The following is a 13,841-nucleotide window of genomic DNA, read 5'->3' as shown; positions in this document are numbered from 1 at the left end:
GTCGCTGGACAATACAGACTTTCAGCTACCTCCAAAGATCTATTGGGTTTAGGTCTGGAAACTGGCTAGGCCACTCCAGGACCTTGAGATGCTTCTTACTCCTTAGTTGCCCTGGCTGGGTGTTTCGGGTTGATGTCATTCCACAACCCATCTTCAATGCTCTTACCGAGGGAAGGAGATTGTTGGCCAAGATGTTGCGATAAATTGCCCCATCCATCCTCCCCTCAATATGGTGCAGCTGTCCTGTCCCCTTTGCAAAAAAAGCAGCCTCAAAGAATGATGTTTCCACCTTCATGATTCATGGTTGGCATGGGGTTCTTGGGGTTGTACACATCCTTCTTCCTTCAAACACGGCGAGTGGAGTTTAGACCAAAAAGCTCTATTTTTTTTGTCTCATCAGACCACATGAACTTCTCCAATTCCTCTTCTGGATCATCCAGATGGTCACTGGCAATGACAGAGCCACGGACACCAGGGAAGCAGAGGTAAGCCCCCTGATCATGCAATGTGATTTTCTGGATTTTTGTTTTAGATTCTGTCTCTCACAGTTGAAGAGTATCTATAATGAAAATTACAGACCTAAACATGCTTTGTAAGTAGGAAAACCTGCAAAATTGGCAGTGTATCAAATACTTGTTCTCCCCACTATACATTTTTTTTATTATTTTAATTATTATTAGTAAGTAACACTGCAGGGCTCCCCTCTACATACTTCGTGTAGTTGGGCAAAAAGTTATTAATCCAAGGATTATGGCATGAGCACAAAAGTATTACAGCATGGAAACAAACACCAGGCTGTCATTCGGTAAACTGAGCAAACTCCGCTCCATGCCAGATGACTGGCGATGCCGGCCACCACGCCCCCTCCAATTATGTCTATGGGAGGAGGCGTGATGGCTGTGTACTAGCTGTCATGCCCCCTCCCAAATACATTAATGGAAGGGGTGTGGTCTGATGTCACGAAAGCGAAAGCTGCAAACTTCTGTGTTCCGGACGCCGTCACTGCTGGGCCTGAGATTACAGGAGTCCCTAGCGGCGGCGGCGGCGGCGGCGGTGGGACCCCCCCCCCCCCCTCGATCTAACTTTGGATAGGGGATAAGATGTTTACAAAGAGGTACCACTTTAAGTTGAAAGATTGTACTATGCTTGTGGTTTCAGTCCATCGGTTCATTACACAATTTACAATAGGATTCAGAACCTTTCACAGAGCAAAGCGCTAATGAATGACAAACCAGATTACTGGAAAGAAAAAAAAAGGTTCATGAAATGAGCTACAAACACCTGTTTACTTGTCCAAATGAGTGTGGAGAAGAATAAAGAGAATCCACATTGACTGCAGAACATGAGATACCTGAAATCTCCCTACACAGAGTGAATATTGATTGGTTTTCTGCACTCCGGCAATAGAGGTGATCTCTCCAATCAGCCAGTCTATTATTGCGCTTCTATTAGTGTAATACAACATGACAACAGTTGAGAGTATCACCCAATGAATGTTTTCACAGCCCGCGACTCCAGAGACTGCTGGACACCTACATATTCCCCAAATGATTATTTCCCTGTTTATTCTGCGATGGAGCTGCCACACCACAAACAGATCGTCTCATTCCTCTGTGAGCCCGAATGAACCAGGTGCTGCTGTTTTATTACCGAACAAGCCATTTATCCTGATTCGCTTCTAGAAATGACTGCTATTTGAAGCTACTTTTTCATATTGTCAATGTATTTCCAGCAGCAATGACCAGACTGAAGCCAAGAAAAAAAAAAAGAAGTATACAAAAAGGAAAAAACACATCTCTGTGGCCATATGAAACAAAAGCCAAAATCAGAATTGAAGGAAACGTGAGATAAACCTGACAACAGAAAGGTACAAACAAAGGAAGCCTGCAAAATGATTGAAACTATTCGTCTTTGTGGGAATGTGTTAATCCTATTCATTTTTACTGGAATTCTCTGGAATTCTAAGGAAATGAGTCCAAGCACTCCTGTGTCTGCTGCTTTTAAATGAAGATAAACCGCTCTGTCCTTTGGGACACAATGTATTTAAAAAGGTAAATGCAATGTCTGGAACCACTGTGAAAAAAATCTGTTTTTCTTACACATTAAAAAACAATAATAATATGTACAATAACTAAAGAACAAACAGTTAAGTAAAAAGGGAATAAAAAGAAAAAGGTAACCATAGGGCACATTATTTTGGCCATTTTAGTCCAACACTTTATTATATGTCCAAAACAATTATGGCTGTAAAAATGTACCTATGTCAAAGGGCTGTTATCCCATTGGGTTCAACAGAACTCGATGTGAAAAATGTGTGTAGTTTCTGGATTATAAAATAGACTTTTTGGGCCCACCCTACATCCCCAAAAATGGTCCACACACCTGTATGTGCACACAGCCTCACCATACTGCCATAATATTGTAGGTAGATTTACTACATATAAATGTCACTTACAAATGTAGGTACACAGATGTATGCTTTCTTTTAGGGTTTTATCAGTGTTTGACAATGCAACAACCGTAGGATAGCTGATGAATGGCTTATTATTGGAATTTATCTATTCAGTATGTGTTCCCTATAGTCACCTCAGCTTTGATGTAAATTGAAACTGTTAATTTTCTAAACCATTCACAATAAATATTAGGACAAAAAATGTCATTAAAAATAGAGTATGCAGAAAGCCATGCTTCAGTGCGAGTTTATTAGGGTGACCTTTGCCGCCTCTTCAATAATACATTTCATCTACACAGCATTAATCCTCAAGGGCATAATTTTAAAATTGTGAAAATTACTGTAACTTTAGTCTATGAAAAATGTATAACTAAGAAGAAAATATGGAGCTGGCACAAGGGGAAAAAAAAAGTCATACAGAGAGTTAATTATTAAAGCACACAACTGCTAAGCTGTCGGAATACCTCAACATAATAATGGAAAACACCTTACAAGGTTTGCTAAATTATGCAAGTAACACAATACTTTTGGTTGGCTAAGGTCAAAGAAGGTTAAATTTCTTCATCAAATTACAGAGCCTGTCCACCCAAGGAAAAACAACAAAAAAATAAAATAAAATAAAAATGTATGTCCTTGAGTTGTCCCAAAATGTCATGCACAGACTCTGGTGGACCAACCCTACTACCATGCATTACATGAGCACAATGCCTATTCTTTTATCTGCAACTCACAGAAGTTGGACGTTCAACAATTATACGGTTGCTGGGCTGGTTTAGAAACAAGAAGTTGTCTTTGTGATAGCCTGGGGGAGTAGGGTATATGGGATGTAGCTGTGTGGTGACTAAAGGGTGTATGGTTAACCCTTGCTATTCGTGACGCCAGGTTGAGGAATGTCCACAACCGGAGAGTTTGCTGAGAAAGTTGTAACTTTTACTGAAGATTTTATGCAAGCTTCATAACCGAAACAGTTGCTATACATGCAAGCTTTCGTGGAGATTGACAAAGGTTGGGACTTTAGCAATTTAGAGTCTTTAGGATAATGTGCTTTGTTCCACTGGATTTAGGGGATTTAGTTGCGGTCCAGTAGTCACGCTAGCTTTAGCGGGTATTAGTTTAGAACTCACGGTTTAGTTTAGGCTGAGGCCGGTAGGTTTTCTGGCCTAGCGTGTCTTTGAAAGTTGTGCAGATCCGTCCTGCTAGTCCGGCATCCACGAGAGCAGCAACCCAAGAGAGCGATAATTGGCTACAGTTCCCTTATATGGGCAGGGGCTGGACTAGAGCTAATTGGTCCAATACTTGTGTCAATCACCATTACAAAGGGTTATGGGTAACATGTGACCCAAGGACCTCCAAAGGTCCTCCAACATACCATAGTGGATATTAACATAGTCACATGACCGAAGGTCCTGCGACGCTAACAAGGTAAGTACTCTATACATTATATTAAATACACACATTATTAAACATATACAGATATAAACACTATAGAATTACAGTAGAAAAGAGGCGACTAGGGGCTGTCCCACCTGGGGGACCCTACCTGAGCGTAGTAACTCTGACTTTGGGGACCACCACACTAGTATGGTATGCTATACGGTACCGGGACACCACATCTTCATAACCAGGCCTATTTCCTGACTGATCTGCCCATCAATGCAATGATATTGTGGCCAGAGATGCTTTACTCTATACCGGATATGCCATTTTTGACACTTCATACGGTTGGGTGAAAACCACTGCAGGGACTCTAATGGCAGCTATATTGGTGTTCCCCAAAAAATCTATAGATAGACCTAAAAATATATTTTAGAACATTCTTTATTGAGTATACAAAACAATTCAACAAAAAATTGTGGAAAATTTCAATTGAAAGATTATAAGTAAACAAGTACATAAGATCTTCAAGGTGAAGATTGTTTCTTAATGGGTATTCCAAAAAAGCAAAAAGGGGCAAAGCACATCACATGATTGTTTTCAAATGATGCATTTGTATATGCAAGAATAGCTGACTCGAGGGGATCCAATTTCTCTTTCTTGACTTTGGTACCATAACTAGACTTGATTAGTCTGGGTATTATTAGAATGAAGACAAACATTTGGGAGAGGGGTGTAAGTAGGGAATGGTTGGGGGTTTGTTTATTGTTATGTGTAACAGAAAAATTTGTCTATCTTCTGTTGTGCAATTGTTTGTGTTTGTTGACATAGCTGTACTGTTATGAGCAATGCTTTTCTTGTTTACCTGTTTTGCAAACAAAAATAAGTTAAAAAAGGGAGAATCCATAAACAATATCTGATTTAGTCTTGCAGCATTGGAATCAATTCAGTTTGATTAATATATAGTCCATTATGGGTATTGAAACAATCAATATCTCTTAAAGGTGCTCATAGACAATATGCTACACTTCTTTAAAATTATATCACATTCCCATAAGCAATGCTACATATTGGCTGAAGGAAATGTGCATTCAGGACACGAATATTGATGACTTTGATAGGGGGTAAGAGGGTAAGTCACTGGCTTATATATTCTATTACCTTAAGGTTAGTTTCATTACTAAAAGACAAATATAAATAAAATACATAAGAACATTGTAATAAAAAAATAAAAATAAAAATAACATGATTGTAAAATTTACATTAATCCAGGGATGGAGTATAAAAGCAACACAGTCAAAACATAAAAAGCCATTACACTGTAACTAGTATGAATTAACCCCTTAAGGACACAGATCATTTTGGCCTTAAAGGGGTACTCCGCCCCTAGACATCTTATCCCCTATCCAAAGGATAGGGGATAAGATGTGAGATCGCTGCGGTCCCACTGCTGGGGATCCCCGGGATCCCCGCTGCGGCACTGCGCTATCATTACAGCACAGAGCGAGTTCGCTCTGCGCGTAATGATGGGCAATACAAGGGCCGGAGCATCGTTACGTCACAGCTCCGCCCCTCGTGACGTCACGGTCCGCCCCTTTCAATACAAGTCTATGGGAGGGAGCGTGGCAGTAATCACGCACCCTGCCATCGACTTGCATTAACCCCTTAAGGACTCAGCCCATTTTGGCCTTAAGGACTCAGACAATTTAATTTTTACGTTTTCATTTTTTCCTCCTTGCCTTCTAAAAATCATAACTCTTTTATATTTTCATCCACAGACTAGTATGAGGGCTTGTTTTTTGCGCGACCAGTTGTCCTTTGTAATTTTGCTAATTTTGGAAGGTTTTGTTTTCACGCCGTACAATTTATGGTAAAAATGACATGTGTTCTTTATTCTGAGGGTCAATACGATTAAAATGATACTCATTATTATATACTTTTATATTATTGTTGCGCTTAAAAAAAATCACAAACTTTTTAACCAAATTAGTACGTTTATAATCCCTTTATTTTGATGACCTCTAACTTTTTTATTTTTCCGTATAAGCGGCGGTATGGGGGCTCATTTTTTGCGCCATGATCTGTACTTTTTTTTGATACCACATTTGCATATAAAAAACTTTTAATACATTTTTTATAATTTTTTTTAATAAAATGTATTAAAAAGTAGGAATTTTGGACTTTTTTTTTTTTTTTTCGTTCACGCCGTTCACCGTACGGGATCATTAACATTTTATTTTAATAGTTCGGACATTTACGCACGCGGCGATACCAAATATGTCTATAAAAAATGTTTTTTACGCTTTTTGGGGGTAAAATAGGAAACGTTTTACTTTTTTATTGGGGGAGGGGATTTTTCACTTTTTTTTTACTTTTTCTTTTACATTTTTTAAATTTTTTTTACACTTGAATAGTCCCCATAGGGGACTATTCATAGCAATACCATGATTGCTAATACTGATCTGTTATATGTATAGGACATAGAACAGATCAGTGTTTTCGGTGATCTTCTGCTCTGGTCTGCTCGATCACAGACCAGAACAGGAGACGCCGGGAGCCGGACGGAGGAAGGAGAGGGGACCTCCGTCCGGCGTTCTGAATGATCGGATCCCCGCAGCAGCGCTGCGGGCGATCCGATCGTTCATTTAAATCGCGAACTGCCGCAGATGCCGGGATCTGTATTGATCCCGGCACCTGAGGGGTTAATGGCGGACGCCCGCGAGATCGCGGGCGTCGGCCATTGCTGGCGGGTCCCTGGCTGCGATCAGCAGCCGGGATCAGCCGCGCATGACACGGGCATCGCTCCGATGCCCGCGGTTATGCACAGGACGTAAATGTACGTCCTGGTGCGTTAAGTACCACCTCACCAGGACGTACATTTACGTCCTGCGTCCTTAAGGGGTTAAGGGGACGGGTCGTGATGTCACGAGGGGCGGAGCAATGACGTCATGCTGCTCCGTCCCCTGTATCGCCCGTCTTTACGCACAGAGCGAACTCGCTCTGTGCTGTAATGATAGCACAGTGCCGCAGCGGGGATCCCGGGGATCCCCAGCAGCGGGACCGCGGTGATCTGACATCTTATCCCTTATCCTTTGTCTAGGGGCGGAGTACCGCTTTAAGGAAGCAGCCAACTTTATTTTCGCATTTTCGTTTTTCTTCCTCACCTTCTAAAAATCATAACTCTTATATTTTATCCACAAATGAGTATGAGGGCTTGTTTTTTGCGCGACCAGTTGTCATTTGTAATGCCAGTTGTCCTTTGTAAAATGTATGTCGAAATTTAAAAAATGCTATTTGTGTGTGGGGAAATTGAAAAGAAAACTGAAATTTAGCAAATTTTGGAAGGTTTCGTTTTCACTGTACAATTTACAGTAAAAATTATATTTGTTTTCTTCATTCTGTGGGTCAATACGATTAAAATGATACCCATGATAACATACTTTTCTATTATTGTACAGCAAATCACAAACTTTTTAACCAAATTAGTGCGTTTAAAATCCCTCTATTTGACGACCTATAACTTTTTCATTTTTCCGCATAAGTGGCGGTATAAGGGCTAATTGTGCCATGATTTGTACTTTTTATTGATACTACATTTGTTTATTTTTTACATATATATTATCTGACAAAAATTTTTTTTTACGTTTACGCTATTCACTGTATGGGATCAATAACATGATATTTTGATAATTTGGACATTTACGCATGCGGTGATACCAAACAGGTTTATTAATTTGTTCAGCAACGAGAGAGTTAACCCTGCACCTTCCTGCATGAACTCTCCAGTAGCAGCGATTAAACAGTGCAAGCAATACAGCCGTGTCTAATGAAGCCTAGCTGGTATTACAGTGCTCAACGCTAGCAGAGCAGTTCATAACACAAATAGTGAGGAACAAAAGAGCAGAGCACTAACCGGTAGAGCAGATTTCTTTATTTCTTTGTCCACAGGTACATGGCGTGCGGGGGAGCAGATGTGAGCTGGAGTCTCCAGCACACGTCTGCTCCCCCGCATGCCATGTACCTGTGGACAAAGAAATAAAGAAATCTGCTCTACCGGTTAGTGCTTCGCTCTTTTCTTCCTCACTATTTAGGTTTGTTAATTTAATTAATTTTTTTTTACACTTTCTGTGGGTAAAATGGAAAAAAAGGGATGATTTACATTTTTATTGGGGGAGGGCATTTTTCCCTTTTTTTTTTTTTTTTTTTTTTTTTTACACTTTAATAGTCCCAATAAGGGTGATTGCTAATACTGTTCAGTGCTATGCATAGGGCATAGCACTGATCAGTGTTATCGGCTATCTTCTGCTCTGGTCTTCTCAATCTCAGACCAGAGCAGATGACCCCAGGAGACGGGCGAAGGTAGGTGAGGGGACCTCCATCTGCCATTATGGATGATCGAATACCCGTGGCAGCGCTGTGGGAGATCCGATCATCCATTTTACCGACTGCACTCCCGCAGATGCTGCGATCTCTATTGATCACGGCATCTGAGGGGTTAATGGCGGACATCAGTGCGATCGCGGATGTCCACCATTACCAGCTGGTCCCTAGCTGCTAATAGCAGCCGGGACCTGCTGCGAAAGACACAAGCATCACTCCAGTGCTCGCGGTCATGTACAGGACGTAAATGTACATCCTGGTGCGTTAAGTACCAGGGCACCAGGACATACATTTATGTCCTGTGTGGTTAAGGGGTTAAGCAGGATGGAGAATGTAAACATAAAAAGTCAACCACAAGTCCAATATAATCTAGATGCAAAATAGGTAAAGAGTTAGCAAAAAATGTATTACAAAATATGCTATAGTATAGTCAATATAGCATAGCCAATAGTATACAAAGTATTGCCAAGGCTGTGTACTAGTGTGGCCCAAGGAGAAAAAGAGGTGCAACTCTGGTTTATGAAGTAGAAAAGGTTGAACTAATTTCTTAGTTTTAGGGAAGGAAAAATATGCTTAAAAAGTATGCCATACTTATTACCTTAAAGCACACAGGCATTCCATAGGCCACATAAGATGTCCCTGTCACTCCGGAATTGAGATTCAGATGGTAGACTATTTCTGAAAAGTAATAAAAAGTCTTTCATATTCCAGTAAGCTGCTCTCACTACCCAGAGGTTATTAAGGCTGTCCAGAAGATACATGTACTCCTCCGAATGTAAATTTCAGCCAGCGTATATAGGATGTAATTATGTGGAGGACATGTCAAAACGGACATGTACGTTGTGCTGAGAGACTCCCTGATATCACATAGAGGTACTTCACTTGGCAGATCCTACTATTTAACATGATGTGAGATATCTTAACTCCCTACAGCTCCTAATTACCGTCACCACTGTCAATATATTCCTAGATGGGGTGAACTACCGTTCCTAAATCTTTAGACTGTCATTCTGCACCAGACATGCAAATGTCTTTTACGCCCTAAAAGGCTCCTCACTCAACTAGAATTTCCACTTTAAGGTTGTGGTTTCCATATTTTTTCATTTACCATTATGCCTAGAGATCTGTAAGACATTTACCATTTCCATATCAGACATGACACTGAGCGACTCAAGACCGGCTCTAATTACTTGTTTCCTGAACATCAGCAGGCGACGACTAACATCATTTCCTTCAAATGAATTGCTATAGGAGCCAACCCTATAGCTCGGAAACGTTTACTTCTTGCTGTCTGGTATACAATAGATTATTGTGGGTATTTACCTTAAAAGTAGTTTTGTCTTTGTGTTATCTAACAAAATAAGAGGGAAACTGAGCTTTCCTTCAGGTCCAACGCACACTGAGCAAATTCCACAAAAAGTAGAAATTCTGAGAATGTGCTTGAAGAACGATATTGATCACAATGGGATATTGCTGTTTAGTGCACACTAAAGATCTTTAGCAAACACAGGTCCAAATTCTGTTCAAAAAAGTAACAGGACTTTAAATTCAGACGATTTTTCAGAGGTAACATTCTGTACGTAGTAAATTGCCAAGATCTAGGTGGAAAGGCTCTGCTAAAGAAATTCCTTGCTAAAATTCTTCAGTATGCATGGGCCGTAATCTAAAGCATAAATTCACTTAGAACTGAACAAGCTATACCATCACCCACACTTATACTATCTAGTTCGCTAGTCAAGAACTTGCTTTAGCTATCTAAACAATCTAATGCATCAATTGGCTATAGAACTATTAAAGGGAAACACAACAAAACAAAAAAAACAGCACAATATTTCCTAATCCTGTGCTCTTGTCTTATCTCATTATAAAAGCCTCTTGCACCCAGACCACACTAAGGGGGAGATTTATCAAAGGATTTAGACTGTTTTTTCTTGTCTAAATTTGTCGCACAGAAAGTCGCAGTCTAAATATGTGCGACTTTTCTGGGACTTTTGCTCTAGAGGATTTTTAGAACATGATGCATTCCAGTCTATTTTAGACGGAAATGCATTGGAAAATGCATTGGTGCTGAATTTATCAAAAGCGACTTTTCAGCGACAAGTCGCATCGGCTGAAAGTAGACTGAAATGTCAGACCATGTTGGAGCAGGTTTAAATATAGACTAAAGCATAGATCATGCAGTCTGTGCACAGAATTTATCAAGAGCCTTGCGCCTTTTGATAAATTAGGTGCACAATAGACCAGCCTAACCCTCTGTAGTTTGGTCTATATTGATGCGGGACATAGACAACTTTGATAAATATCCCCCTAAGGGTCCATATTACATGTTCTACACAATGCCTCTTGTATACAACATACAATGTTACAGTCACATTATTTTACTTAAAAAAAAAAAAGAAAAGAAATAAGATTTCTATGCTCACTGTATTCCTAGGCATATGTCCCTTCTAAATTGGACCTTGGTGGTGCTGCTGGAGTCAAACGCTCAACCTGTGTAATAATGAGGGGTAATCCAGTGGAAAACTTTTTTTTTTTTTTTTTTTATGAACTGGTGCCAGAAAGTTAAACAGATTTGTAAATTACTTCTATTAAATAATCTTAATGCTTTCAGTACTTTTTAGCAGCTGTTTGCTACAGAGGAAAATCTTTATTTTTTTAATTTCTTTTTTGTGTTGTCCACAGTGCTCTCTGCTGACACCTGATGCCCATATCAGGAACTGTCCAGAGCAGGAGAAAATCCCCATAGCAAACCTATGCTGCTCTGGACAGTTCCTGACATGGACAGAGGTGTCAGCAGAGAGCACTGTGGAAAACACAAAAAATAAATTCCAAAAGTAAAGAATTTCCTCTGTAGCATACAGCTGCTAAAAAGTTTTTAATAGAAGTAATTTACACATCTGTTTAATTTTCTGGAACCAGTTCATAAAAAAATAAAATAAAATAAAATAAAGTTTTCCACCGGAGTACCCCTTTAAGTGTAATGCTGACTATGAAGTGGTAAATAGGGCCATATACAAGTGGCCAAACAAAGGGAAGCTAGTGAAAGTTGTCAGTGTCTGGCTAAGGGTTCATTTCCACTGCCGGTGTGCTCCGGTAAAGGGAGCACTGTCAGCCAGTTCATAAAATACCGGATCCCCTATGGATCCAATTAAAGGGGTACTCCACTGGAAAAAGAAATTTTAATCAACTGATGACAGAAAGTTAAACAGATTTGTAAATTGCTATTAAAAAATCTTAATCCTTCTAGTACTTATCAGCTTCTGTATGGTCCACAGGAAGTTCTTTCCTTTTTAATTTATGTTCTGTCTGACCACAGTGCTCTCTGCTGACACCTCTGTCCATTTTAGGAATTGTCCAGAGCATGAGAGGTTTTCTATGGGGATTTGTTCCTACTCTGGACAGTTCCTAAAATGGAAGAACTTAATCTGCAGCATACAGCAGTTGATAGGTACTGCAAGGATTAAGATTTTTTTTAATAAAAGTAATTTACAAATCAGTTTATTTTTCTGGCACCAGTTGATTAAAAAAAATGTTTTCCAGTGGAGTACCCCTTTAACCCCTGAAGGACCAAGCCCATTTTCACCTTAAGGACTTGCTATGGGGATTTTCTCCTGCTCTGGACTGTTTCTAAAATGGACAGAGGTGTCAGCAGAGAGCCCTGTGCTCAGACAGAAAGGAAAATCAAAAACAAAAGAACTGCCAGTGGAGCATACAGAAGATGATAAGTACTGGAAGGATTAAGATTTAATAGAAGTCATTTACAGATCCGACACCAGTTGATAAAAAAAAAAAAAAATTACCCCTTCAAAGTTAACGGAATCAGGTGGGACTCTGAGCTGTCCTGGGCCAACTCAACGGAAAAAAAAAATAGGGACGGAACTGATCCAGAACGGGTCGGCACACAAAGGCAGTGTGACCTAAGCCTCATAGGTCACTTACTGCATCAAAAACCTTACCCTGCTTCTATTTGGAAAGGACATTAGAAAATCTTAGCCCCATATCAACCATGTCCCCTCAGCCATTGTACATGCATAGACATAACACCACAACTTTGTACAAGGTCGAGAAACAATGAGACATTTCCCGTAGTACCTTTATTTATAAGTATAGGATTTCCTTAAAAGTCTTCAGATTCTTCAGTTTAATGTTCTTGTTTTGTCAAAGTTAACACTTTTATGGGAATATGATATTAGGCGGCGTAGATTATCTTTATTCAAGATGCTGTTTGGAATATAAAAAAAATAAAATTTGCTCTCACTTTCCAGAAATAGTGCCACCCTTGTCTACAGGTCTAATTTGGTATTGCAGATTGCACATCATCTTTCATGAGCAAGACACCGAACTGCATTATTGACACATCTACATAGTATGACATTAAACTGCATTAGGACACATACTTTATATATGAATGCTACTGTTTCTAGTAAAAATAGAGCAGACCCCTTTTTCCTAATCCCTTACAACCCCTTTGACATTTTAGAACAAGATAATCTAAACCTATTCTCATAAAATTTCAACTTTAAACATGAAAATTAACAGTAACATATATTTAGAAATGTATACACTTAAGGAAAACATCTGACACACCGAAGCTGTCCGGAAACATGACCCTCTTCCCCAACAGGACATGAAGGTTTTCTACAGGGCATCACCAATGCAATGCAATCTCTATAAGCAGATAGCTTCCAATTTCTACGATGCTTAAAGACCAATTCTTGGATAGTTTTAATTATGATAATCTCACATCACATCAAAGTGAATTTAGTAAAAGACTTTTGAACAAAGTTGTAGGAAGACGCATAGAAGAAAAAATAAACTTGGTCTAGAAAGGTCCTCAAAATTTGTCACCAGACTAAATGTTCAGAAGGATTGATGTAAGTGTTAAATTCTTCTAGGGGAAAAGATGTGCAAGCTAGAATTGCTTTGATATCACTGAACTTTTATATGAATTTCCATAGTCATTAAAATCTGTTAGACGGGTCAGCGGAGATGAGAATAAAATACTTATTAAACAAGTTGTCTCCGTTACTGGATATAGACTTTAGAAGAGATTGTAAAGTTTTAGCAAATTGTCTTCAGTTAATTTTAAAGTTCTAAAATCTACTGAAAGTTTATATCTGGTATGGACTGACAACTCAATTTCTGAAGGCCCTTATGGCTCTATGAATATTGTACTGTATATGTGTTACACATATGGTACTACCTATAGACCTACTGCACAAATATATAAATATATATATATATATATATATATATATATATATATATACACACACACACATCCATGGTCCTGTAAGGTTGTGGGGGAAGCCGTCAGAGGGCAGAGGGTGGAGACATGACAGTGCCGTTAGAGGGCACAGGGTTTAGGACCAATGTCTGGAGTTTTAGGAGGCACCACAGTGGACACAAGTTGGGATTTCTCGGCTTTAGGGTACATTCCCACACGGCGTATTTGCTGCTGCGTATTTTATTTTCCCTGTTGAAGTCAATGGGTAGGAAAATACGCAGCACCAAATACACAGCAAATACGCAGCAAAATACGCCATGTGGGAATGCACCCTTAAAAGGAAAACTGTCATCCTGTTCACCCACACTAAACCCAATACACCGGGTTATAGTGTGGGTGAACAGGAGA

At 39.5% G+C, this 13,841-nt stretch overlaps 1 protein-coding gene across 8 annotated transcripts in view; it reads right to left on the bottom strand.

The window, feature by feature from the left end:
• Window positions 1-13,841, bottom strand: part of MAST4 (microtubule associated serine/threonine kinase family member 4) — a 632,006-nt gene that overhangs the window by 261,936 nt on the left and 356,229 nt on the right. The window contains exons 1-2 of one of the 8 annotated variants that reach the window (XM_056541562.1): window positions 8,805-8,842; window positions 4,988-5,006 (exon numbers count right to left, since the gene is read on the bottom strand). The exons of the other annotated variants lie outside the window; for them this stretch is intronic. Of the exons in view, the coding sequence (XP_056397537.1) occupies window positions 4,988-5,006; window positions 8,805-8,836 (51 nt within the window). The 5' untranslated portion in view covers window positions 8,837-8,842. Of the gene's footprint in view, window positions 1-4,987; window positions 5,007-8,804; window positions 8,843-13,841 lie in introns of those variants that run through there. 8 annotated transcript variants of the gene reach the window in all.

Source organism: Hyla sarda, chromosome 1 (genome assembly GCF_029499605.1).
Source record: "Hyla sarda isolate aHylSar1 chromosome 1, aHylSar1.hap1, whole genome shotgun sequence".
In the NCBI taxonomy this organism is placed as follows: domain Eukaryota; kingdom Metazoa; phylum Chordata; class Amphibia; order Anura; family Hylidae; genus Hyla; species Hyla sarda.
This window is presented reverse-complemented; position numbering and strand designations above follow the sequence as displayed.